At 37.8% G+C, this 26,413-nt stretch overlaps 1 protein-coding gene and 1 long non-coding RNA gene across 3 annotated transcripts in view; both read left to right on the top strand.

Annotated features, from left to right (window-relative positions):
* Positions 1-13,851: 13,851 nt before the first annotated feature.
* LOC147338200 (uncharacterized) overlaps positions 13,852-26,413 on the top strand; it is a 78,705-nt gene continuing 66,143 nt past the window's right edge. For both annotated transcript variants that reach the window (XR_015125046.1, XR_015125045.1), the window contains exon 1: positions 13,852-13,950. This is a non-coding gene — a long non-coding RNA (uncharacterized LOC147338200). The remainder of the gene's footprint in view (positions 13,951-26,413) is intronic.
* Positions 21,886-24,394, top strand: nanos1 (nanos homolog 1). The gene has a single exon (XM_086259152.1). The coding sequence runs from the start codon at positions 22,067-22,069 to the stop codon at positions 22,745-22,747; it is 681 nt and encodes a 226-aa protein (XP_086115278.1). The 5' UTR covers positions 21,886-22,066; the 3' UTR covers positions 22,748-24,394.

Below are 26,413 nucleotides of genomic sequence, written 5' to 3'. Positions count from 1 at the left end.
AGTTTTTGTTTTTGTGTTTTCGTGCAGTGCATGGTGTAATTTTGTGATGAGAGCCAGTCATTATTACATACTAGCAAACATAATTTCTAAGGTAATGGAATTATGCTGTACTCAGTTCAAGCTGCGGAGGAGTCACAGAAAGGGCCACTCAAGCAAGGCAACCAAAGTGAACATAAACTTCAAATAGAGAAAGAGAAAGGTTACAATCACTTCACATTGTGCCAATAAAGAGCAAAATATACACAACAATAACGTCACACACTGTGCTTTTAGGAACGAAAAAAGGTGAAAAGCTGGATTTCAAGGGATCAAAATATTTCAGATAAAATCTAAATTTTAGCATCATAAAAATATTACCTTTGGGGAAATTTAATAAATGTTAAAATAAAATGATTTTTTGTTTAACAGCAACCATTATTAGATTAATATTTGCTCATCAGTGCACATACCCATTTAACTTTTTAATAAAATACCATGATCTGACCTTAAAATTAAAATTATGCCGTATACCTGCCTAATACAACAACAGGCTTTTGCAGCACTGTGTCAGCATACAGTATCAGGCACCAGGACTCAACATTAAAGGAGATGGACAGCCCTCATCGCTCTGTCACCCTCACGCTCTCATTTTCTCCCCTGTTTTTTCCTCCGCCTCAACTCTTTCTGTCCGTGACAGATGTGTGATTGATACCTGTGGTGCTTGGTGATATGCTGTTTCTAATTTTAGTCTTGCTCACTTGGGGACTCTCACAGCTACAGGTAAATTGGACATCCAAGCCAGAGTCCATCTGTACTAGACTGTAAATAGGCACTGATAATTTTTTTTTCCATGACAGCCATAGATATGAATGATGAAGCATGTGCTGCTTGCAAAATGGCACAAACGATCTATGAGACTGATGTATTTATGTTGCTGTAGTGAGTGCCTGTACTCATATGCACACTTCTGCATGTTTAACATTTGTAGAAAAGCCTTTAAAAATATCATCTCAAACTAGTTTTTCTATGTGGTATTTGGATGCCTTGGGTTCTGTTCTGTGAATAAAAGGTTGTGTCCACTATCACTATTTGCATACGAGGAGTTGCTTTATCAAGATAAACAGCTGGTGGCACAAATTGTCCACATGAGTAACATCAACTATTACCAGGCAAATCTGCAAGTGCACCAAAATTTCAATCATGAAATTGTTATTTGGCTCAAATGTCCTCCAGATAGCTTTGGCATTAAGGTTATTTCTTCCACCAGAAGTGTTCAGTTCACAAAGAAATGAAATAAAACCTTGATTTATATTCTTTCTAATGTTAAATGCATGAAAAAACTGGTCACAGCATCAATAGATGACACTTGCTCAATAGATAATTTTATTGAAAGAAAAATACAGCATGGTCAATGAAGCCTTTGAGCTTTAAGTTTCTGCAATGAAGTAAACAATCAATCACAAGGATTTTTGAAAATGTTTCTTATTGATTGTTTTGTTCTCAGAAATAGCACAAAAGTCTTTTCTGCATGATGTAAAATATTCATGCCTGACACAAAGTGGTACCTTTCTCAGTTTTTTCACACTTTGGAGTCTAAAATGCCAATTTTCTTTTTCTGAGAAAATACTTTTTTTGTTCATGGCACACAGCCGGGAGGAAACTGGGTCATTTTAATCATTTGAATCTCATAATGTAACCAGGCCAGCAATCTACCAGGTACATATAGGTCACAGACCATCTTGGCTCCCATGTGGTTTTTTTGACCACAGCCTTCCCTCCACTGTCACTCGTGATTAATCTGCTTATGTACACATGCAAATTTTCCAAATTGACCCCCTCAGTGTGACTGTACAACTAATGGGTGCCAGCGGAGACTGTTTAGCCATTCCATGCATATGTATGAGCTTGTATATTTAGCAGCCAAGTTTCTTTTGATCACCGTGTAGAGATTGAGTGGGCTGAAATGAATGGTGGTCCAAAGCTGGGGCACATTAGCAGCTGACCACCTGCCTTTCATTGCAAGCAGAAACAACAGATGGGCCAAACAGACTGCAACACCATTATGACGATGCAAAGCAGGGATAGAGTTGAATGTTTCCTTAAGTGAAGGGTTCTTTACTATATTCCAAAACATTTTACAGTGTGACATTCACATGGGGGCGAAAAGTTTAAAAGTTAACTGCAGTTGCAATATTTTGTAACCACATATGACAGCCACACGAGTGACTGTGTAGATGAATATTCCCTATTCAGGTTTTTTATAGGGGAAATACCAAACATTTAAATTGTAAGTTTTAATTTTTTGATGGAGTAGCAGCTCAAATAACACACGCTGGTCTGGTTTGGCATGAGAATTAGGTTTAAATTCTGTCCTAGTTTTCCTCTATATTCTTTTTATAAGCACATTTTTAATATTTGGGATATCCATGAATTGCAGGATATGTGGGATATGCGTTTTACTGAATTAATGAAACATGAATTTTGCAAAAACTTGCCTTTGACACATTGAATTCATGTTAATTTGATGAGAATCTCTTGTGGTTGTAAAAATTATGACATTGTAAACATTAGAGTACTTCTGGCGAAGATACAGAGTTGTCCCGTCCCTTTGCCAAAAAGGGCTCTGCTTTCTGGCAGGGTGACAAACAGTGTCACCCTGCCAAAAAGGGCAAAAGCAACAGACCAGTTCTGTAATAGGATGCAGCATGCAAAAATTAAGAAAGTTTTGGAAGAAGAAGAAAATTATCCAGGGGAACACCAGACAAAACTACAGAGTAGTTAATTTTCAATATTTTTAGAGCTACAATTTAAAATTTTCCCACAGTGTTCTTGGTGGAGATATCGTGCTTCATATTATATTATGAAACAGTACTAAACCACATTATGCTGTTAAATAGTTTAGATGGCACGGAATACTTACAAACAGGTCTTGTCATTCCAATGAAGGTTTACTTGTTATTGTTACTTGTTTTTTAGTTCATGAATCGTTGATCTACACATTTGTTACATTGCTACCTGCAGATACAATTAAAAATTCACCACCTATTTGCCAAGCTTCTGAGTTGTCTTCGAATACAAACTCTAGGACACATCTGGTGCCGCAGTGTGCTCTGCCTGTTATTTAGCAAATTGTACCAGTGAAGAAATCTTTCAATTAGAACTAGGAAATTGCTTCTGTCAAGATCACTCAACTAGCTGAGATAACGTTTGGTTGAAATGGGTCTCAATTTGAAAAAGAGGAGTAATCTAATGCGGCATCTGGATAACATTTATCATGAAAAAGAAAGGAAGGATAGGGCTTTGGGATTTGTATTTCCTTGTGCTAAATGTAGACAAGCTTTTAATGTACTGAATTTATGGCTGTTGAACTACACGTGGTAGTTTTAATGTTCTTGATCACAAAGCATGATTATCTCTGTAGCTAATGAGAATTCCGATGGACAAAATAAAAGCAAATCTGGCCCAGCTGCACCGTTTTGGGGAAAAAAAAAATCTTATCACAGCTTTGCGGATGTAGTCTGCACATGCAGTAATTAGGCTCGCTAAATGTTTAATAGGCACAATCAATGTGGAGAATGGAGTCTGCCACATGGGGCTTCAAGCTGAGTTGTAGGAACTGTAACTCACTCTGTGGGCTACCTTTACCTTATTGGGGAAAAAAATCTTTGTAAAGTACTCAGACATTCCTTTTCTAACCATTTTAATGGCCAATGCCTCCTGGTCAAGAGGTGGTCGCAGAATGGACTAATTCCACAGGATTAGTTCTCTGTGGTGATCCAGCCAGCCAAACAAATGCGACCTTATGGTGCCGAATCTGTGCATGCACAACTATACAACAAGTGCATAGGAAGGGGCAGTTCAGTCAAGGGATTAGTGGGAATCAACCATTCAGGCATGCCCAGCCATTTTCAGATTCTCTTTCTTGACTTTGAAAGACTTGTTTAACAATAATCACTTCACAGAAGGGAGAACTGGTGGCACAACAAATGAAAGACCAGCCAAATGACAAAGAGGAAACTCAGGGTAAGTTAAGCCTATAGACAGGACAGCTAAGCAAACTCATAACACCCACACTCTGTGCTACTAGGATGTGTCTTTAGTATCCAAGGGACCAAAAGAGAGGGACTGTAGGTAAAACGTGGTGAGGTAAACATGGTAGACCTGTGATACACTGGATTCCCGTGTGTCAGATGACCTTTTCTGCAGGACTGCACAGACAGAATAATCATGAAATATTCCAGAGGATGGCTGAAACTGTACACTGTGGTATAAAATTAAATAAATTAATAAACAAATAACCTTCTTGTTCTGTGTCACTAATACAGCCTCATAATTCATCTCATATCCAGTTTATAAAAAGCCTTTATTCTAGCTGTTCATTTTTATTTATTTTTTTTAAATGGGAAAATGTCTTTTGAGATGCATTTAATATTTCTTGCCATAACTAAAATGCTAGGTGATGTAGCGGAAAAGATGGGGGTAGGGGGGTGAATGATTGGAGCGAATGAAACTATATTGATTTTGACATCTCCACCTGGTGCACGAGTGCACATTGTATTTCCCTTCCGCAGGGTTCTGTACAGCTGAACTGTGCATACTGTGATTTCCCTGAGCAGCTTGCATGGGAAAAAAGAAAGTGTTTAAACGTAAACAAAGCAATAAAGCAATCAATAAACACAGGAAGCCCTGAGGTACTGCTGAGCAACTAATAAACAGCAACAATGAGGGAGACTGCACAAACAGAAAAAAGAACCACTGACAGAATCTCAGACGTTAACAGAAAACAGTGAGGTTCTGACAGTTTAATGAGTAAGTACTGAGTTAAAAAAACAAACAAACAAAAAAAACCTAAACAGCAACAGCTAATATATGTGAGGATTTGTATTTTTTCATCGACTGCTGGGTTTCTTGCAAAGACACTGGACTGCAAACCTTAACTGTTTATTTTAACTGCTGAAAAACCAGCACACGCTTCAATCGAACTTGGTCGTCTAAATGTATTATTTCAGTATGCCTGCTTGTCAAGCTGCATCTTGCTATTGTATCTGTCCATGCTCATAATCACGGTTCACACACATCATTAGACAATAGTTAGAAAAAAATGTTTTTACTTCAATCATAACCTAGGAGATTTGAAAGGTGTAAATCTCTAATTTTATTAAAGAGTGTTGTTGAGGTGAGAAACTTGTGAGAATTTAAGTGCACTCCCCTCTTGGCCATAATTTTGTTTTCTTTCTTGTGAGATACTTGCTTTGATACTTAAATAACTTTCTTTTATCAGTCATATGCGAATAAAAGTGACCGTTTATGCCAGATATCATGAAATTCTCTGTGTTTCAAATAAATTATCCTCACAAGAAAGGGACAGACAAACCTTTGACCTTTGACCCTCAAGATTGAATCAATTCATACTTAATTTAAATTGATTGCATATGTCAAGTGTGATGAAATCCATAAAATGTTAACATCACACCAATGTACCTAAGCTTTTCCAACTCCTTCTCTTAAATTCTCCCACTAGTGTACTGAGAACTGTGGCCTCAGACTTAGAGGTGCAGACTACTGAATAAAGGCACACATTAGGTTTATGCTCTCTCCAGTTTTCATTGTGGAGCAGTCTCTTTAGTCTCCAGACACAGATTTAAATACTCTCTACAACAACTTAGCCATGAATGGGGAAAGAAAAGGGCCAAAAGCTTTGACAGTATCAGCTACATGCCTACAAACAACAAAACATGAAACACAACTGAACAGTTTTTTTAGTTAATTAATTTTTAATGAAATAATTGCACAATTAGCAATTATTGAATACTGCAGATCATAGCATTTTTTATCTCATATAATTTATTAAAATATTCTTCTCGCCAAAATTTTCAACAGTCCCCTTGGCAGCTTTTAAACAGTCAAAAGGGGTTTGCCCTAGTGCAAACAATTCTATGCAAGGTGTCCACCCATTAGCTTTTATTCACAAACCTCTTATTCTTTGGAGGGTTGCAAGTGGCTGGACTGCTCTCCTTCATCCCATTCAGTTATGTTTTTACATTCTTTAGGCAGTAGCCATTGGTAATCATCTTCCCAGTCCCGTCTGTAGATCTGCCACCTCTCTATTTGCTCATGGACAAACTTGCAGATTGCATTTTTAAAGCTTGCACAGGTATCAGACCTATCATAGTAAAACTGGTGGCACATTGCTCACCATCTTAGTCACGCATATATATATATATATATATATATATATATATATATATATATATATATATATATATATATATATATATATATATATATATATTTTATTTTATTTTTTAAGTAGAACAACAAAAAATGCTCAAAATGTGTTAAAAATGGCACACTGTTTTTTACACACATCTACAAGTGTTAATATAAAATGTAATCACAGCTCAACAGTAAGCTTGCACGTATCTATTTTTACATATCTTGTGGAAAATTAAGTGCTATTATTTTATTCTAGTGGCTTCTCTAAAGATGCTAGATCTCAAGACAAGGTGTCTTCAGAGGACAAAGAATTTGTTACTATAATTACAGCAACAATCTGTTTCTTGGGTTGTTTGTGACTACTGTGTAAGTACTGAGCCCATTAATTTAAAACCACTTTAATTTGGTGCATAATTCTTTATGAATGTATAGTTTTAGTCCTGATTTCAATATCAATCTTCTAATAAATGCCTATGAATTTATGTGTGTAGGATAAGTCCTCATATCAGCTCAACTTCTCTCATCCCCCTACCTTGTCAGCGAACCACAGAGGCTGTTAATATTATCGGCTTTCTGACATGGCTATTAAAGATCACTGCGATTCCTATGAAACCTCATGCTTGAGGTTTTAGTCTTCTGACCACATTCTTATGCAATTTCTATTAAAACCCATTTAAGGCTGCTATGACTGAATTGTACTTAACAAGTCTGTCATCTCTGCGGCTTTATCAACATCAGTGGAGCCAATAGAATGTGAAATGGCTTGCTGGGTTGATGAAACCCCCAACAGTGAACTTTGAGGTTTAGGGATTTGGTTTTGGTGGACAGGTGGTTCCACTGGAGAGGCAGGAGCTTGGTATAGACCCTTTGAAATCTTCTCAACTGGAAAATATGGCTGCATTGGAGATGACAAGAGGGTCCTACTGCAAATAATGATCAGGTCATTCAGTTGAGTCTTAAAATCTTTTTTGCTGAATATGTGTTGAAAGCTTCTTCAAACTTAATTAAATCGGTTTCTGTGTTTATGGATTGGTCGGGCAGTTTCAATTAAATTATCCTGTGTGTCTTTTAGAAGGCAACATTTTATCTGACGTGTCATTTTTTTTTTTGTTTGTTTAAATACTCAGATGATGAAATTACCTGAAAGGTGGCATTGATTTTGATAAGCCCGTTTGTTTACATTTCAGTTACAGTTCAACAGACAATAATTCCCTTTGAAGCAGACATTGAGAAAGACAATGAAGTAGTGAGTTTCATGTGCTTTGTGTTATCACTTGCTGCTTGAATTTACTCTCACTGCCTCCCAAGTTAGGTTTCAGAAAAGATAGTGGCTTTTATTTGAAAATTACCTTTCATGATATTACCAGAAAATTTTACCCAGTATGTTCAAATGAGACATGAAGATGTGTTAATCAGACACTCAACTTTGACAAGTTGTGACAAGTTAATCTTACTATCATTGCAATGGTTTCAGAAATAAAAAAATCATAATAGAGAAATGAGGCAGATGTAGTAAGTCCAAGATCCAAAAACTTTAATATGTGGCTTGAGGTCATGCAAAGAAGGTCAATCAGTGAGGCATAAGAGGGAGGCTAATAGCAGGCAAAAGAAAAGTTGTTAAGATTGAGTGGGATGCAGTGAAGACCCAAATGCACAGACGGCTTGCTTTTTGAACCAAAAAAAGCAAACCATTCATTTAGGCTAAACTAAACAGAACAGAACAGAAAACAGCATAAATAGAACACCTGGAATACTTGGAAAACACTAGGAACAAGCTGGAAGCAAGCAGTCTGACTTCACAGTACAATGCAACAACAAAGAGACACACACTGAGGGTTTTAATACACACAGACACAGAGGACAATCAGGGAGGAAACACAAGGGTAACACAGCTGAAACTAATCAGAAACAAGACAAGTGAAGTAAAGTACAACTGAAGTGATATACATGCAGATAACATATATAGACATGCAACAACTGTAGAGCTTGCAGGGAAAAAAAATTAACTGCATTGGGAAAGATCATGGAGTGGCTTGACCAATTGTGTCTTACTCTAAGTAAGACTAAGGCTGTATCCCAATTCAGGGTCTGCAGCCTTAAAGGCCGCATTTTAAGGCCGATTACGTCACAGCGACGCGACGAAGGCTGTCCCAATTCGAAGGCTGCTCGAAATGCGGCCCTCAAATGCGTCCTTCATTTCCCTGAATTTTAAGGACGTGGCGGTGTAGACTTCGTGACCCAACATATCCCAGAATGCATAGCGCGGCAATGGGTGTGGATAATTTTGCCGAAAAAAACGGCGGACGAGGGTCGCCCGAAGAGTAAACTTTAAGTAAGTACTGAATATTATGTCACTTATTTATGTGCAAATGTTTAATAACGAAGATCATTAAAACATTACTGTTGGCCACATGTCGGCAAAGTTATGTGACATTAGTGACGTTTGTACAAACTTGGTTTTAAAGCCTTTACTTTAAAATATACGCCGTTCAATAGCTGACCTTAATCTTACAGAGAAGCTCATGTAGAAACAAACAAACATTTCTTTGATTTTATTTGATTTTCTCCTTCATTTCTGTCAAACAATGCTGTATGTAACGTTTCCAGCTGTTAGTATCATGGTTGCTAGGCAACTTGGGCAGCGCAACGGAGGCTAGACCGTCCCGTTTCACAAGCCTCGCACTTCCGGCCTTAGCGGTCTTTAAGTACGCGGCCCTTGAGGATCGTTGAGGCTGTGTACTTTAAGGCTGCAGACCCTGAATTGGGATACAGCCTAAAAGTATGTCTTTTTAAAAAACAAAATGGTCTGTTAGAGAAGATATTTTAATTAAGAGTGGGAAGACTGAAACTTAAATAAAAACAGATTTTAAAAAAACAAAAAACGAATATGAACTAGGAAAGAGAACTTAAATAATAAAAATAAAATAAAATGTCTGAGAAGCATAACTACTAAAAACAAAACAAAAAAACCCAAGGCAAACTGCCTGGAAACATGATTGTATATACTAGAGAGAATGAAAAACTGATTGGGAACATGTGTGGCAGAAAAAATATGGAGGGGAAACTTGGAAAGGTTGGAAGTGAAACCAACAGGAGTGCACGGAGAACAATAAAAGCAAAATAAAATAGACAACTGACTAGAAAGATAAACATAACCAAAATCCAAACCTGTCACAGTGGTCATGACTACAACACTAATGCCAGAGGACACCTTGTGCGCCAGCAGCTTTCACCAGATGTGACATTCTGCAAAAACTTGGTATATATATATATATAATATATATAACATATAAAAAGTTCCAGGGTTTTGTATTGTGCATGTTGTCATGGCTTACTGTGAACTTGGTGGAACAGAGCAAGAACCAAAAAAAGAATTTTACTTCTAAGAAAGAATCTGTTCTCTCTTGTTCATACAAGCACACAAAGCTGGCAGTTTGTTACCAGCCATTTGGACAAACGTGGTTCAGTGCTCTACACAAGGATGGAAAGAACCAAAGATGTGGGAATGTAGTTTTGACATTCAGAATGATTGGGAATGGTCTGTAAAATGTTAAATAAACAACTCGTTAAATAAATGGATAATTATTATTTCGATTGTCATTCATGTCTAAATCATCAAACAAAGCCACCCCAAAACACGAGAACGCCACTGAAATCAACCATGGCGACAATGGTTAAAGAAGTCTATGTTATGATATAAAAAAATAAACTGTATAGCTAACATGTTTTTTTCAATTTTTTTCAAATCTTTAAATCTCACCATGAGCACTTTGCTGCATTTTTCTCTTCTCTGTCAGTGCTGTGCATGAGCTTTAATGATCCAAGCTGCCTGTAGAAACCTTTCTTGGGCTGCTCTTTTGAGTGAACTGTCCAGTTATCTGGCATTCACTCCTTCATGACTTTGACAGGTGAGTGGAGAATACATGGAAGTGAGGTATCTTCCTGGGGAAATGCCAGACAGAGTCAAGTGACCTCTAAGTTTCACACAGATCAGTGAACACAGATATTATCTGCTCACCATGCGCACAAAAAAGGCCTGCTAACAGTTCATGTACCAGCACATCCCAGGCACAACATGCTAACACAAAGACAAATCAATCACTTGGATTGCAAGTGCACTAATGATTCTGTTGACGTTAATGAGAAAGGGGACACGCTCGTGAAGGCAACTAACGATGCCAGACGTGGCGATATCACACCAGTGCCCCTGTAACAAGCCATCATGTCAGAGAATGAGTCATAGATTAACCTGTTTTTTATGTGAACTGATGTGGAGCACTGCCTGTTTCAAGCCTAAAATGCCAAATGCAAAACATCTCAAAAGGTAAACCCAGCATCTCACAAAGATTAAATATGTCCCCTATAACTTGAGCCACATTTTCAGATACCATCTTTGCTAAATATTGCATCAGCTCACAGTTCTGTTGTTTATTTTTTCATTTTTTCAAGATAATCTAATTTGTTTAGTAGTACCTCAATGCATCTCTGTTTAATAGGAAACCTGAGCTAAGAAGCAGTTAGATTGTAACCAATGGGGGTAAGCTAACACTAAGCACTAACTATCAACTGAAGTCTATAAAATAAGATTCATTTAAACTGAGCTACAAATGTTCCAAACTCGTGCCATGGTACTTCACACCAAAGCACATGTTCCAAAGTCAAGCAATAGCTGCATATGTGATTTTTGGCTATTTTATTCAAAAGCCATGCACATAATCTGCTTTAACAGGCTCCATTCTTCTAGTTTCAGACTTTCCACTAAATGTTGGATGTTGGCTGCAGGGATTTGCTCCAACACTGATGCTCTGTAAAGGCCAGTGAAGTTCTCGTATGACTGGAAGCATGCTACTAAAACTTTTACTGTAAAATGAAGGTCTTCAGTCGTTAGAAGTAAGGGCTTAGAAGTAAGGGCTTACAGCATTAAAACAATCCTTGGCTTAAAGCAGACAAGAGTCAGTCAGAGGCAGAGAGAGGATGATGGCATGGAAGTCTAATAACCTATTGTGATAAGAAGAGCTCATGTTTTACTATCATCCTGCAGATAAATTCAATTTTAAGATAGCTGATACTTATATGTTTGAAATATATGTAGGCACAGACAGAGATATGTATGAAAAGCATATATTTATGAGTAGAGGAAGAAAATAAAATGTTAATTGGAATGGAATCAGACTTATTTGCATCGCAGGCTTTGGTTTCCAGCTCACTGGTAGCCTCAAATATAATTTAGCATCCTCCAGCTGATTGCAAATCTGAGATCTGGTTTCCTTTCTATATCTAAATATTAATAGTCTCCATTACATGAAAATTACTTTCATCTCCGACTCACATGGAGGGATTAGATTTTAATCAAGGCATTAAATATGACTTTCTATTCCTGCAGATGGGATATGATGGCAGGCAGTCAATTAGTATCATGCTCCGTTTGCGGTCTCACAGTGAATCCTGATAAAGTCTTTGTTATTACAGAGAAGCTGCAAGAGCATAAACAAAAAGACAAAGTGACATGTGGGAATGAGGCAACATAATGATGAGCTTCTGTCAAGGATCACTGCATCAATAAAACTTTCAAAGATATTTGCTGAATTAATAAATTCTAAGCTGAAAACTGCAATTATGGCGTGTTTATGTTTCCTTCAGCTCACACAACTAAAGATTCAAACTGGTAACACCATCTGCTCCAAAATAGCAATATTCTCAAAATGATACTAAATTGAAGTCAGTCTGTTGTACTTTTGGCTGCATTACTAGTCTGCTAATCAAATAAGCTTTTGTGGAGCTTTTTAGCCAAGAAAATTAAACCAGTTTCTTTTCTTAGAATATGGCAGTGGCTAAAAATGTTTTCAGCTTACTTAACTTAATTTGGTTTATTGTCATAGAAGAAAACTTTTCCAGTGTGCCAGTAATTCAAAATGCAAGAGAAAAAAAACAATGTTTATTTATTCATTGTTTTTTTTCTCTGAGGCTGGCGCATTGTGGCAGGAGGCTAAGAAAGTAAGTCCAGACATCCCTCTCCTGAGCTCCTTCTGGGGGATCGCCAGGCCAGATGAGATATATTATCTCTCCAACATGTTCTGGGTCTACCCAGGGGGTTTACTACCAGCTGGACTTGGCCAGAAAATGTCCAGTGGAAGCCACCCAGAAGGCATCTTAATCAGATGTCTAAGCCACCTCAACATACTCCTTTCCAACGTAAAGAAACAGCAGTCCTATTTCGACCTCCGTTAAGATGTCTAAAGTCCTAATATTACTTCAAGACAGTAAACAAATACATTTGACAAATACACATGTATTCATAACCTACAAACAAATCAGCCATTGCTCAAAGGTGAAAGGCAGATAGCATTGTTGCCGAATATTCACTGTTTTTTATATAAAACTACAGTATTTGTATTTTAAAGTCTAAAAAACAACATGATAATAGGAATGACATCATCTCCTGAAGTGCTGCATTAAATAGAAATTCTCAGCACAGCCACAGTCTGGTGTTCAGTGAGTGTCCTGACTCTGTAGCAGCTGTTCACACCCACTTTTGCTCCTATAACATGCAATGAGAACTTTTTTGAGGTTGTACTCGTTAACATGGCAAGTCTGTCAAACTATTTCCCACTAGTGTGTTGTTGATATTCTGTGTGCCAACATGGTTCAGCTCCAATGTTCTCGTTACACCTATCTCTTTGAACAACACCTTTTTAGCAATAATTCGATGTTAGGTTAACTAGTGATTCTAAATTGACCACAGCTGTGAATGTGTGAATAAATAGTTGAATATACTCTAGTATCCCTCTACTTGAGACCCTGAATTGGATTGACAGTTAAGATGTGGATGAATGAAGTTTATTTTTACTAAGTTGTTCCTTACTAAATTTCATGTTTATGTTCCAAGATTCCAACTACTTTTATTTCCTTTGAAATATGCTTCACATATTTTTGTCACTAAGACTTTGGAATGGATTCCATTATGGCTCTGTGCTCTCTATTCGGCTGTTGTTTTGCTGCCTCACCACAGCAATCTTTAGAGGTGTATGATGTGCTCTTGAAATTCACAGGGTGTCAGTTTGAACCTGTTACCCGTGCATTTCTGTGAGATTGTACAATGCTTATCCTTGTACAACACAAGAGAACTAAAGCTCATCCTCATAAAGAGCAGAAATGTTAAGATATGTAAGATTACATCATTTTAGTTTATCGGCAACATTTCTATTAAAAAATTTACATCCTTGTTGCAATACATATCCTGCAGTTTATGCAAAAGACCTTGCTTTTAAAATGTATTTTCAACAACAAATTATAAATAGTTAAAACACTGATTAATTCACAGAGGGTTTTAATTGTATTCCATCTTATTTCTTTAATTATCTAATGTAGATGTGCATCAAGCTGATGTTTGTGTCTGTGTGGTGGGGTCTTTTTCTCAAAAAGAATGCACATATTACGGTGGCCCTGAGAGGCCAAACACACTGCAACTTAAGAAAACACCAGCAATAAGAAAAACGCTACAAAAGCACACAAAACACATCGGAAATAGGAAAACCGACAGCGGAAATAGGAAAAAACAAAACAGAGATAGGAAAAACGACAACGGAAATTGGAAAAAAAAAAAAACGATTACGAAAAGCACAAGGGAAGTGTTTCTGGGGAGACAATAACCCGACGGACCAGTTGCAGGAACCAAAATATGCTAAGAATTGCACTGGGAGAGACTTAAAAGAAGTGGAGGATCTATCGGTTTTGTGAGAAAAGAAAAGATGAGAGGTAAGTGTTTTAGCCTAACTATTAGCCTAAAAATCTGTCATCAGTATTATGTGAATCATGATAACACACCTACCATTTTTTGGGTTCTTGCAACTGCTCTGTCGGGTTATTGTCTCTCCAGAAACACTTCCCTTGTGCTTTTGGAAATCAGTTTTTTCCTATTTCAGTTGTCGTTTTTCCTATTTCTGTTGTCTTTTGTGTGCTTTTGCAGTGTTTTTCTTATTGCTGGTGTTTTCTTAAGTTGCACTCCGTTTGGCCTCTCAGGGCCACCGTAAAATATGATCTTGTGATTGAAGAACAGTTGGGATCCCTGTGATATCAGATCATGTTGAGATTTTGCAAAACAAATAGATGATTTGTGGAGATTTTTCTTTTCTCTATCATATCTGCATATTAGATTGTATCAACATTAAGCATAAAGGAGTGATGCCATCTGTTTTTCTAACAGTACAACCTTTAATGTACTTAAAAAATGTTTTAGTATCACCACTAAACATCATCAGGTTATATTTCGCATTCTTCCTTCAGATGTGAAATCACGGCAGTGGAAAAAAAAGCTGTTTAATACTATGAAAATATATACTTCTGAATAAAACAGGTACTAAATACTAAGCTGTGTACAACTCCTGTGGAGAGCTTTAAGTGAGTCATCGCATCACACTTAACAGCCTCAGTTTTACATAGGTCAGTGGGTTTTCAACTTGGCATTTGAAAAGGTGATGTTAGAATGAAAGAAGTAGTTGCAGTTCATTTATTATCCAATTCGTCTATAGATCTTTCAGCTTCTTTTTAAAGAGTTTAGGATTACAGTACGTCAATTTCCTTGACAAGTCAAAATACCCAGCTTTGGATGAAGAGTATTCGCACTGGGATATGATTGTACACTCAACCAAACCAGACATTCAGGGTCATTAAGATACTGCCCATATAAGTAAATTCTGATATAAGGAAAAACCTTGTCATTTTTGAACCATTTTACAGAAGGTTTTTATTAAGCAAGTACAAATACAGCTCAGCACCTTAGACTCAGAACACTGAGGCTTGTGCTGTTTACCTGAAATGTAGGAGAAATGTAGGAGAATCTGAAATTTAGATCAGTAGCTCTTTTATTTTTTTCTGTCTGCAACCTTTGCTGTAATTCGCAGCTTTCCAGGATCTCACATAGAACTAAAGTCTATTGCTGCAGAATGCTTATTTATAATGCTGTTTGATACAGAGAACCATTTAACACTTGCCCTACTCTCAACATGTTATATTAACTATTTTATTATTCCTTATTACCTTATCATTACCATTTTGCTATTACATGTATTACTGTATGTGTTTTTAGTAGGAAAAAAATCAAGTCAGTAAAGCAGTGACATAATAGGGATGGATATTTGGACATACTAGCTTTTTGTGGAGGTTTTTATAATATCTGACAATTGTGCAGACAAGATTGTTATTGTGTGTCGCAAAAACAGTGATGTGCATACTTTACAGGTAACAAAAATCCATAGTTATATGAGGTTTAGATAAGAAAAGAAAACAACCAGAGTGGCATTAAGAAAATAAAGCAATTAAAGCAATGGAACTGTCTGGCCATCTAATTTAATTTTACCTTTATTCCTTAGTGTGCTTAATGTCATTGGATCAGTTTCCAAAACACTGGATCTAACATTTTGGGCAATGCAATTATGTAATATGTTATTAGAATTATGTATTAGAAGAAGAACTAGTCCCTAAGACTTTTTAGACCTAGTAAGTCCTCTAACTAATTATATATCTTTTATTCCCATGTTATCATGCCAGTGTTACTCCTGAAAAACAGTGGGCATGGTTATGTCATGTTCAGGCACCAACTGATCACTCTTATAAAGACAATGCTTGCAATTCGACCAGATCCAGTGCAGTCCTTCTCAGGACCATCCTGGGGTGGCTCTTCATTCCCTGTTGATTAATATAGCACTGGGTCTATGTTCGGAAGGTGCCAAATCCATGTGGGCTAAACACTCCATCCTGACAGTACGGTTCACTTGTGTCCAATGACATAAATTCCATCAAAGGGTGAACAACAGGCTTGTCTGTGCAGGTGCTACGCTACACCTACATCCATCCTCCAAGTAGACAAGGAAATAGTATAATAAAAACAGTTGCTTTCCATGGTTACCTTAGCTGCTTGTGTATGTGTTTGCAAGCAGTCACACTCCCATGTGAGTGTTCCAAAAACAATTCATGAAATGTCTCCAGAAACAAGAGAGGGTATAAACACGCCTGACATTTGACCTAGAAACTGAAGTTGGTGCAAAACTATGTTTAGGTAAAGACATTAAGCTTTGAGAGGAAATAGAGAATTTTATTGTGTTACACATCAACTATGAAACGCTGGCTCCTTTTTTCTTTTTTCTTTTTTCCACAATAACAGCTTGTACAAAACATGATGTTTGGGTTTTCTTGGGAAGGACTGTCTCCTGAGACCATACGCCTCACAAACCTGTATTTTGAGCTATTGCCCTGCACACTGAAAGGCACACAATTTATCTGCTAAAAAGTTGTGCAATTGGCTTCATATCTCCAGGGGAATCCTGGATAGATTTGGCTTTGAGGTGCATATTCTGAATTATATTTGTTGGAATAGTTATTGCAGGAGACCTCATGTGTTACCCAAAAGTCTCTTATATACATCTGGATCGGTACAAGGTCACACTGTGTCCATGTAAAACTGCCAAGTAGTTCTGGGAGTTTTTAGAGATGGTTTTGAATGACATTTAATAACATCCATGTAATTACCTTGAAACTGAAGGTCATAAAATTACTAAATCAAGCCAGCCTCTTTCAAAAGCTGAATGCCATTTGTTTGTTTTACATCTCAGAGCTTTATAAACAGACCGACCTCCCTTATTGACTGACATGCTTTATTAGTTTCAATTCTTTCATGCTTCTGGAGTAACATTTAGTTTAATCACCAGTTATCTACAGTGGCACACACAAAAACACAATGGCATCCTCTGAGTTTATGTGCAATTATAAGAAGCCCATTTTCTTGCTGTTCAGCAGGGGAACAAAAGAAACCCGAGCACTTAGATATTTGGTTCAGGAGACGCAACAATAATAAAAATGCAAAAACACAAGCTGCTGTGCTTTGCCGATATGGAAATGCTTCCCATTAACTGCAGTTTTCATTCAGCATCTCTGGGGAGAACAAAGGATAATCAAACCTTACACAGGGCTGTTAACTTCAAGCCTCTGAACCAAGACAAACCTTAAGCCTATAAAGGTATGGCGTGTCCGAGTGGAGGCCCACTGTGAAAACAAATATTGAGCATAATTTTGCTGCTCAGTATTATACGATCGAGCCCCCTACCCTCCAGCAATCTTTCATATGAAATCAAATTTGCGCACTGATTAAATTTCCTGCATGTTTTCTCATTTGCATAATCACAAACAAACCTCTAATGGCTATGAATGAAAACACATGGTAATCTGTGGGTCTAAGGCAAACAGGGTGTTTTTGGTACAACAACAACAAAAAGAATGCATGTTGCAAGTGCACAAGCCATTTTCATACTGAGTGATTCAGCATTTATCTTCATTACAGCAATCAATATGGCAAACTGGATTTTTCAGCAATTCCTGCAAACCTATTATGTATTGTTTCAGTGATCAATATCTTGCTCTCTAAACATGAAGACTAGACGAACATTTTTACAAGAGTATTACTGGGACTTTTTGGTTGTGCAGAGACCTGGATTATCACTTTAAATAGAGCTGGAGGGAATATCTGCGTCTTAAGTATCTTTGAGCAAGGCATTGCAATGATTTATCTATAGCTGCAGCTGCTCCTAGCAGTGGAGTAGGAATATGCCGAAAGCTTTCCTCGTGTGAATGCTTCATGTAATCCTCCCCCTCCATATTCACTTTTCAAGGCCACTGCAGAAACTTTCTTCAAAAAAACCAAAACCAAAAACAAAACAACACCAAACATCAGACAACAACGCATTAACAGACAGCCACAGTTCACAGAAATATGTGTTCTGTGATTTATCTTACAATGTTTTAGACATCGTATCAGATTCAAAATACGCCCCAGTGACACATTTAAATTATTACTGGCTGTATGAGCAGATGCAACAGGGGAAAAAAGGCGAGAGTTTTATTTTTTTTAAGGCATTCCACAATGTCATCAATCATTCATTCATCGTGGCAAATATGAACTGCGCTCCAAATGTGACCAATCTTGTTCTGTTTGCTAAAATAAAAGGCTGGATTATAGCACAGCATCATCGGTGGAAGATATGCACTTTAATGTCCTATGAATCAGACATGATCATATTCCCCAAATTCAGCAAAATGCTTGTTTGAGCTGGATTACATACTCAAAGTGAACACACACACACACACAGTAAAAATAAATGAAAAAGTAAAAAAACTGACAGACTGAGCCTCATATTGCTAATGAGCCTGTGCAGGAAATATGATCTGATCATTAAAACAAAGTGTCTTCCTCAGACAGCCCCCGCTTTTCCTGATGATCCATGTGTTTCTCCCTGTCAAGTGAAAAAACTCTTACACAACAATCACTTAGTCAGTGTGATTCCTAAATCAATTTACAGCCGTAGCCACCCTGCTGAAGTGATGCATCATTCCACTGCTAATCTCACTTGCTTCTCCAATACACTCAAGCAACCTTGAGGCACCCATAGAATTAGCTTTATTTAATGGATGAGTATTAATCCCTCTTAGTCACAACAAAATTAAGGAATAATGCGCCCATGAATATTTCAGTTACACTGCAGCAACACAGGAATCTGCTTACACAGTCTGCCCCGACTTGTAAAAAAAGAATTGGCAATTAAATACATTATTAATGCTTCATGATAAAATTCATATCCAGCTCCAGCTGAATGGGAGCTCGGGACTGAAAATTCAATGAGGAGTCGATACTATTTCAACTGAAGTTGCTGAACACATAGAACAGTGAAAAAATGGCCTCTAAAATACTGCAGCTCATTGAACTGTGCCTTTTTTCTGCTCCTAACACGCCTGTCTCCTTAGGTAGTGCATTCTTATTATATCCCTTAAAAATAGATGTGAACCTTCCAAGTCAGTGAGTTCCTGTAGCCTCCCCCTGGAAGTTTTAATTAGAACACCAGTCATTCGTGTTATCGTTGTTTCAAGAGGGCTGCTTCCACATTCCTGAGCTGCCCACTTCATCACAGGATCAGAGGCCTGCAGTGAGTGGACTGTTTAGGACAGCTGCCTCATATTTACTCTGGATTTTACCTCAAGAGTAAGATCTAGATAATTTATGTTACTGATGGAAAGGAAACATAATGTGCTGCTATTTGGCAGAATTCCTACAGAGTCATAGCAAGTCTCTCACAACATAAATAGCAAGAAAAACTCCAACTACCAGCTTACACATGCGGTGAGCTTTCCAAATACACACAAATAGTATGATAAGAAACTACTGGTGCTGTGTCACACCTTTTAAAGTGTGTTTGTGTTTTGCAAAACATACTTGCAGCATTGTTAGAGGTCTATAGATTTGTAATAACTGAGGTTTTTGATATTACAGCTAAAATGATCATATACCTCAAGATAAAACTCAATATGACTTGAATAAACATGAAAACACAGAACCAGCAATGCTCAGAAAAACAAAACAAACTTAACTTCAAAGGTCCAGGGCTGAAAAATTAAGCCAGTGCACACTGACCCAGATGTTTCTCAAATGGCTCATTGAAGTTGGCTCACAAAATGAATCAGTCCCCACAGAATCCCATGTTCTATATTCCCAACTTTAACAAGAATTGATTTCTGGTGTTATTTTTTGGGCTCAAATTTTGCATTATTAGGAGCATGCCTAGTTTGAGTGACAGATATGTCCAGACTAGACCAATAGATGTTCTTTACACTTCACCCTGTACACTTCAAATCACTGAATCAAACCTTTTACTCTTTTGCCATGTGTGCCTTGTGGAGCATTTTAATGTAATTATCTAACAAACAATATGAACTGCTGTTTGGTAAACTGTAGTAAGAGCCTATCCAAAAACTGCGCTCCAGTATTTGTGAAAGGAGTTCTGCATTATTTACTTTCATATGTTACAATAGATGTTACAACTACTGTGGCAGATATCTCTGTATGGATGATGCACCCATGCAGTATTCATACACACAACTTAGCATTCGACCCTCACTTGGTCACTTGAGGCTTCAAAAATCCATGATGGTGGTAATGGCTGAAATGTTAACGTCAAAGCTTCAAAATGGGGGTTCACGCATCAGTGAGTTACCTCATGGTTACCCATTGGTTTGGTCATTCATATACTTCTGTCTTTACCTCTCTGCAGGCGATGCCATTTGAATTTTTGGGGTTAAAAGAACAAAATTTTTTTTTGTGGTTAAAGTAAAACAAGCAGAAAAAAAGCATTAGGAAATGCTTTTGGGAACCACTGTTCTCTTGGAAAGCAATACCGCTGTTATAATGTTAATGTCTGTATTTTATGTACCACTCAGACAATTGCCTTCTTCAAAGTTCATTGTTATTTCCAAGATGAATTCTACACAGCATTGGCCAATTGAAAGCTTGAATAAATGGCTTAATTAAACTACCTTTAAACATAACAAAACTACTACTACCAATAATAATAATGACAACTTTGGTAAATTAATACAAAATGATACAACATAAATAACATTTTCATAATAACATTTGCCATTTATATTGTCACAGTTGTTCCACAGGTCATTCATAAGCCAACATCTAAGTAATGTGCTTTATTTGGCTAAATGAAAAAAATAAATGTAGAAAAATCCCCCAAACTGACCAAATTGTTTAGTTGTGCAATTGTTTAGTTGCTCTCTGAACTTAACCATAGCTGCCTCACTGGATTCAGACTACATGAATGCATCTGGATTTAGTGAAATATAATTGGTGACTGTCATCTTCCAGCCAGTAGCCATCATTATAGTATTTGTTTGGTACTGTCATTCATACTGGGGAGAGAAGTAGGGGGCAAAAGGTCTTTTGGTTCATATGAACTGACCTGCAATTGCATGTTGCTGCCCCCTGTTGATAAACTGGTCTGCATGTTGTGTTTACAGCATGACTGTGAAATGATGTGTTGTTTTCGAGCAACAAAAGATTCTTTTTAATCTACTAAACATTTTCTTTCATTTTAAAATCTTGCAAGTAAACGGGTTTTGATCTGGAGGTTAGACATTTTCTGCAGAACTTATTTTCTATTTATACAACATACAAACTGACAATACATTCTCCCTCTGCCAAACCATGTTATCAGATAGAAAGGGTTGTGAGCAAGTAGAAAATACTTTAGTGACGAAAAACACAAAATATAGGATTATTATGAACCACTCATCAAATGATTTTAAATCAACCACTGCATGTGAGTTTGTCCTGGAACTGTAAAACCTGACAATGTGGAAACATGGGATTCAGTTTTAACATAACAGCACGCATCAGCCTAGGCTATTTCTCCCATGGACTGTAGGAGGATGGCTTCTGCAAGAAACAAAGGGCCCATGCTCTTGGCTCACAATGGGTTAAGTTGTGTGAAAAGCCGAGTTGGCGTTGATGGTATTCATACAAACTGATTAACGATACTGATCAACAAAACACGCGGGATTGTAATTTTTAGTACGAAGGGGAACGAAACTCCGAGTCGTAATTGATTAGTACTGGCGCTGAAATGATGTAATTACCTACAGTAAGGCTTTTGCACGAAATATTTTCTTTGCGCACTTGTTCAAATCATTAAGTATTAACAAGCTATTTTTAATGAAAGTCGCCGTATGCCTTAATTGCAGAATAATGATTGATAGAAGAGAAAGCGCCAGCCTGCAAGAAAACAAATCTGTCTAACTGTAGCTTTGAAAACAGCGAGCCTGCTTTCGACCTGATCAGGAACTTGGTTTTCAAGGGAGAGCGCCCCGCCCTCTTGGTACTTATAACAAGAAAGCCTGTTTGCAGGACGCTCAAACATAACAGGAACACTGGAGACCACATCGCTGCACATGAGCCATACCTGGAAGAGAACTCTGGCTATAAAGACTCTACGGATTACTCTGTCTGTTTCGCCTTTTTACGGCAAGCGAAGGAGCAGAAGTGGCCATGGATTTTCTCAATCAGAACTATCTGAATGCGCGCAGCCCATATGACTATACTTTTAATTTCTGGAACGACTATCTTGGGCTGACGACTTTGGTTACGAAGAATAACAAGCTCAGCATGCCCCAAAATCCCAACTCCATCACCGAGTCCCTGAAAGCGACTCTGGGCTTGGACGATTCCCCGGCGTGTCCGTGCATAATCGCGGGTGCCGTTGGAGAAAGCGGGCACCTGGATTGTTGCTGCCCGTCCGGGAGCCCCCCACCAGCTTCCATCCTGGACTTGAAAGAGCGTTTCTCGATACTGAGCCCCTTCCAAAATCAGCTCGGCGTCCAGCTGCCGGAGCGGGAGGTGGGTTTTGGTGGGAACTTCACTGGGTTCGATATGTTCGGCATGGAGAAGAAGATGCGCAAACCCGCTTCCAGAACCAAACAGGAGCCGAAAATCTGCGTCTTCTGCCGAAATAACGGAGCGCCCGAGGAGGTGTACGGCTCCCACGTCCTGAAGACTCCGGACGGCAGGGTTGTGTGCCCGATTCTGAGGGCTTATACCTGCCCCCTTTGCAGTGCCAACGGGGACAATGCTCATACGATAAAATATTGTCCACTGTCAAAAGACCAGCCATCCCAGCGACCATTAAAGGGTGGGAGGGCTGTGGGTGGTAAGAGGATGAAAATATTTTAAACAAACAAGACTATAAAGTAAAATAAATTGCACTGAACAATTTCCAGATGACTGTTTTGATTTCGGCTCTAGCCTTTATCCCAGTTTCATAAACATATTGATTTTATCTTTTTTGTTTCTCTTAAGATCTCTTATATTTTTATAGTTCCTTTATCCACATAGAATAATTTTATGCTTTATACATCGGATTTATTTTTCTTTATAGTCTGTAGTTATTTTGAGTGTGGGTATACATACACATATGTATCAATAATCACAAAGTGTGAATAAATACAAAAAAAATAAATAAAAAGTATTTTGGTCATGTAGGGAACACACTGACATTGGCAAAGGGGATGAATGTCATAGCCTTTTTCTACCAAGTATTTTTGTATGGTGAGCTAAGCTTGCCTCGATTTTCTTTCACGTCTTAGAAACCAAAGTTATGTTTGCCATTAAAGAAGCTCAAGAATGTGTCATTAGTGAATACTTGTGTGAGTCTGACTGGAGGAGGAACTCTTTGATCCCATCTGCCTGCCTAAAAACTCCACAACATATTTTCCAACTTGCTGTAAAAGTTGACATTCAATCTGCAAGGCAGGAAGAAAAAGAAGAAAAAAAAAGACAATGTGGCCTCTGTTTAGGGCTCATATTCTCTGGGGAACGTTCTGATCAGTCGTTGTAAAGCCAAACCTCTGTTCTAATCATGTGTGATGAGACAGTTACCCGATTTTACATTTAATGAGAAATATTATTCAATATGTTTTATGTTTACATTCCCAAATAAGGGTGACACACTGGATTTCTTTTCTCTGTCAGTTCTCTCGTTCTTTATGGTGTTTATGGTTTGGTTTGCCCTCACAATGTATTCACCACAGAGTCTCATAAGCATGTCTGCTTTGCATTATGAAACTAAGTAAGTCCCATTTACCTTTCATTCTGTGTCGGGGTGAAGAAAATGGCAAATGAATGTTCGCAAACAACATGTTATCCCATTATTACATTTCTGAAGAATCCCAAAAAAGATGCAAAAATGTTGTGAATGTATGATTGAAAGTGTCACTTGCAGGACTGCACATTTCTGACAGTTTTGTTTACCAAAGGAATACAATTGAATTGAAGAAAAAAAAGAGAAAGATTTGCTGTATTGTGTATAAAGTGATGTTTATTCAGTATTTTAACATTACAAGTGACTTCAGAGGGCACTACCTCAACAGGATTTTGTACTTACACGTAAAAATGTCAACAGCAGTTTATTGATATAGTGCTGCCATTTATAATAAGGGTTTTGATAGGTATTTTTGATCTTTGTATAACATAATTGTATTTTCATTTTGTTGCATTTAACATAATGGAAGTAAGTTTCCAAAAAGCTATAGCATTGCTCACCAAAAGGTGAGACTGTCTGTAAATAGTGATATACCCATACTTTTTAAAATTTAGTTGTTCAATGTTGCATTCTTGAGAGTGTGCAAGAGAGCGGATATTGAAAAAAAGCTGACAAAATTTGCCACTTTTAACAGAGGTTTTTTGGATTAAATGAATAAGAGAAAAAGAAACACTGTTGAACTTTGTTATTTATATTTTACCACAATTTCCTGTATGCTGCTGTGCAGAATAACAACATATAAATACACTAGAGAAATAAAAACGTATGAAATATTTGGACCTATGTGGTTGTGTTCTCTAATTGGTTTACCCTTTTCTAAACACAAAGGTTTTTGTTTAAGTTTCAGATTACTGATTTAGTGATTCCTAAACTACATTAAACCAAGCCGGGGGTGGGGGGTGGAGGGGGTCGACTAGAAACAAAGAAATGGCTTTGCTTGGCCTAATTGGCCAGCTAGCTGACTGTCTCACTCATGAGTTAACACAGAGCCTGTGTGTGGATCACATATGCCCTGCTTAGGTTACATTTACTACTTTGCATTTTACCACACTTAACCTTTGCTTTTTGGATGAATTCAGACCGATCTGTTGCTCTCATATCTTAAAGATTTGTTTCTGAAAGGCAAACACACTGCCATGGGTTGCTCACAGTTGTTTAGGGAGGTCTTCCCACACAAGAATGTCTTGGCTTATGCCTCACCATTCAAACAGATCATGTTTGTGCTGAAGTGGATTGAATAGCTGGCCCTCCCAGCCTTCTCTGCTTGCCATCTGTGGAATGGCTGCTGCAGACATATTATGTGGCTCAAAAACAGGCAGGAAGCCTTGCTGCCTTGCTTCTTGTTTGTTGGAAAAGAAATCATGGCTGTACACAGTTGTGCAGCTGTGAGTGCTTCTGATTTACTCCAGCAGCTTGGTTTGTTACAGATGTTCTATAAATGATGGAAATGTACTAAAATCATGATGACTTCATGAATCGCCCTACTGTCTTTTGTCTGTCTCACCAGGCAAACAACCTTAGACACTCTTAATTGCTGCTGATGCTAAGCATACAAACATATATTAGCCTGAAGCATTCGTCTGGTGTCAGCCACTTCTTGGCAGTTCCTCCCTCCCCCCGTCCCTGCTTTCCCTCCTCTGTCTTCTCCTCCTCTGTCTTTATGTATCTCCAGCTGAGGCTGTGGCATTAAAAATGGATGACTACTAAGTGCAACAGGGATTTATCTCAGTGAGAACAGTGGTGAAAAAGCCTGGCGGGCTAGCATTTCAGGCAAACACAGTAAGCTAACAGGTCTTATTTCCACTACACTGCAGCTTCCATTAGCTGCTCTGCAGAGAGGGCCCATATAATCTAGTTAGTTCCACCATTTATGAGATATGTATCTTTCATGATCATATAATTCGCCTTAGTTGGCTGTTTTTTTTTGGTGGGGTGGGTTATGGAATATAGCGATCAGATGTGAAACAGCAACATCTGGCCAGTGACTACATATTCTTTGTTTAAATATGAAAGATGAGTGAGAGAAATGTTTTAATTAAAAGGCAAAGATATTTTGCAGGTGTTGACTTAGAGTACCATTCACTGAGAATGAGGCGACTGGATCTGGCATGTGATGAAGATTTAGCTAATGCTCTGCAGCAGCAGTTTGTCTTTGCTGTTAATGTGATTTAGAAGAGTCATTAACTCACATTGCTTCTCATCATGGTCGCTACATAGAAGGTCTCCTGTTTAAAGAGATGTAGTTACAGGAGATTAGTGGTTCCCAACACTTCTTAGTCTGATGTACCATCTAAGTCCTCTTAGATGGGATGAGATGCAACCTTCAGCATTCAGTGCACGAAAAAAATGTCTGTAGCCAATCCAGTAGTTGCACCTACTAAGACAGAAGTGACTTTATCTAGTATTATCAGTGTTTAGGTTTGTGCCATTTTTATTTCTTATCTGCAGCTGCCTTCGTGTTAATGATGCAGATAACATTTTAATAATGAGCACTGATATATAGATTTTGTATATTATGAAAATGACAATTTTCAGTTTTTAATGAAAATTATTTATGTATGGCACAACTGACCCTGCTTGGAGCCTGATCTAGATAGATGTGGTTTTGTTTTGACTTGAAGTGTCAAATATTAGATTTTCTCATGCACTCTAGGCGATTGTAAGTCCCGAACATGTCATGATGACATGTGACATGTCATGAACCATATCCAGTTTTTACTGGGCAAAAGACAATTTACTCTCTGGACAGATTGCTAGTGTATTGCAGGGCAAAACAGTGATCCATTTTAACAGAATTT

Source organism: Aulonocara sp. 'chitande type north' Nkhata Bay, linkage group LG2 (genome assembly GCF_057382095.1).
Source record: "Aulonocara sp. 'chitande type north' Nkhata Bay isolate Kocher_YH1m ecotype deep benthic linkage group LG2, A_spYH_male_GT1.1, whole genome shotgun sequence".
NCBI classification, from domain to species: Eukaryota; Metazoa; Chordata; class Actinopteri; order Cichliformes; family Cichlidae; genus Aulonocara; species Aulonocara sp. 'chitande type north' Nkhata Bay.
The sequence above is the reverse complement of the archived record's forward strand: the minus strand, read 5'-3'. Positions and strand labels throughout refer to the sequence as shown.

What these genes read in the sequence shown, in the direction of transcription:
- nanos1 (XM_086259152.1), top strand. Translation starts at nt 22,067, where the DNA reads ATGGATTTTCTCAATCAGAACTATCTGAATGCGCGCAGCCCATATGAC.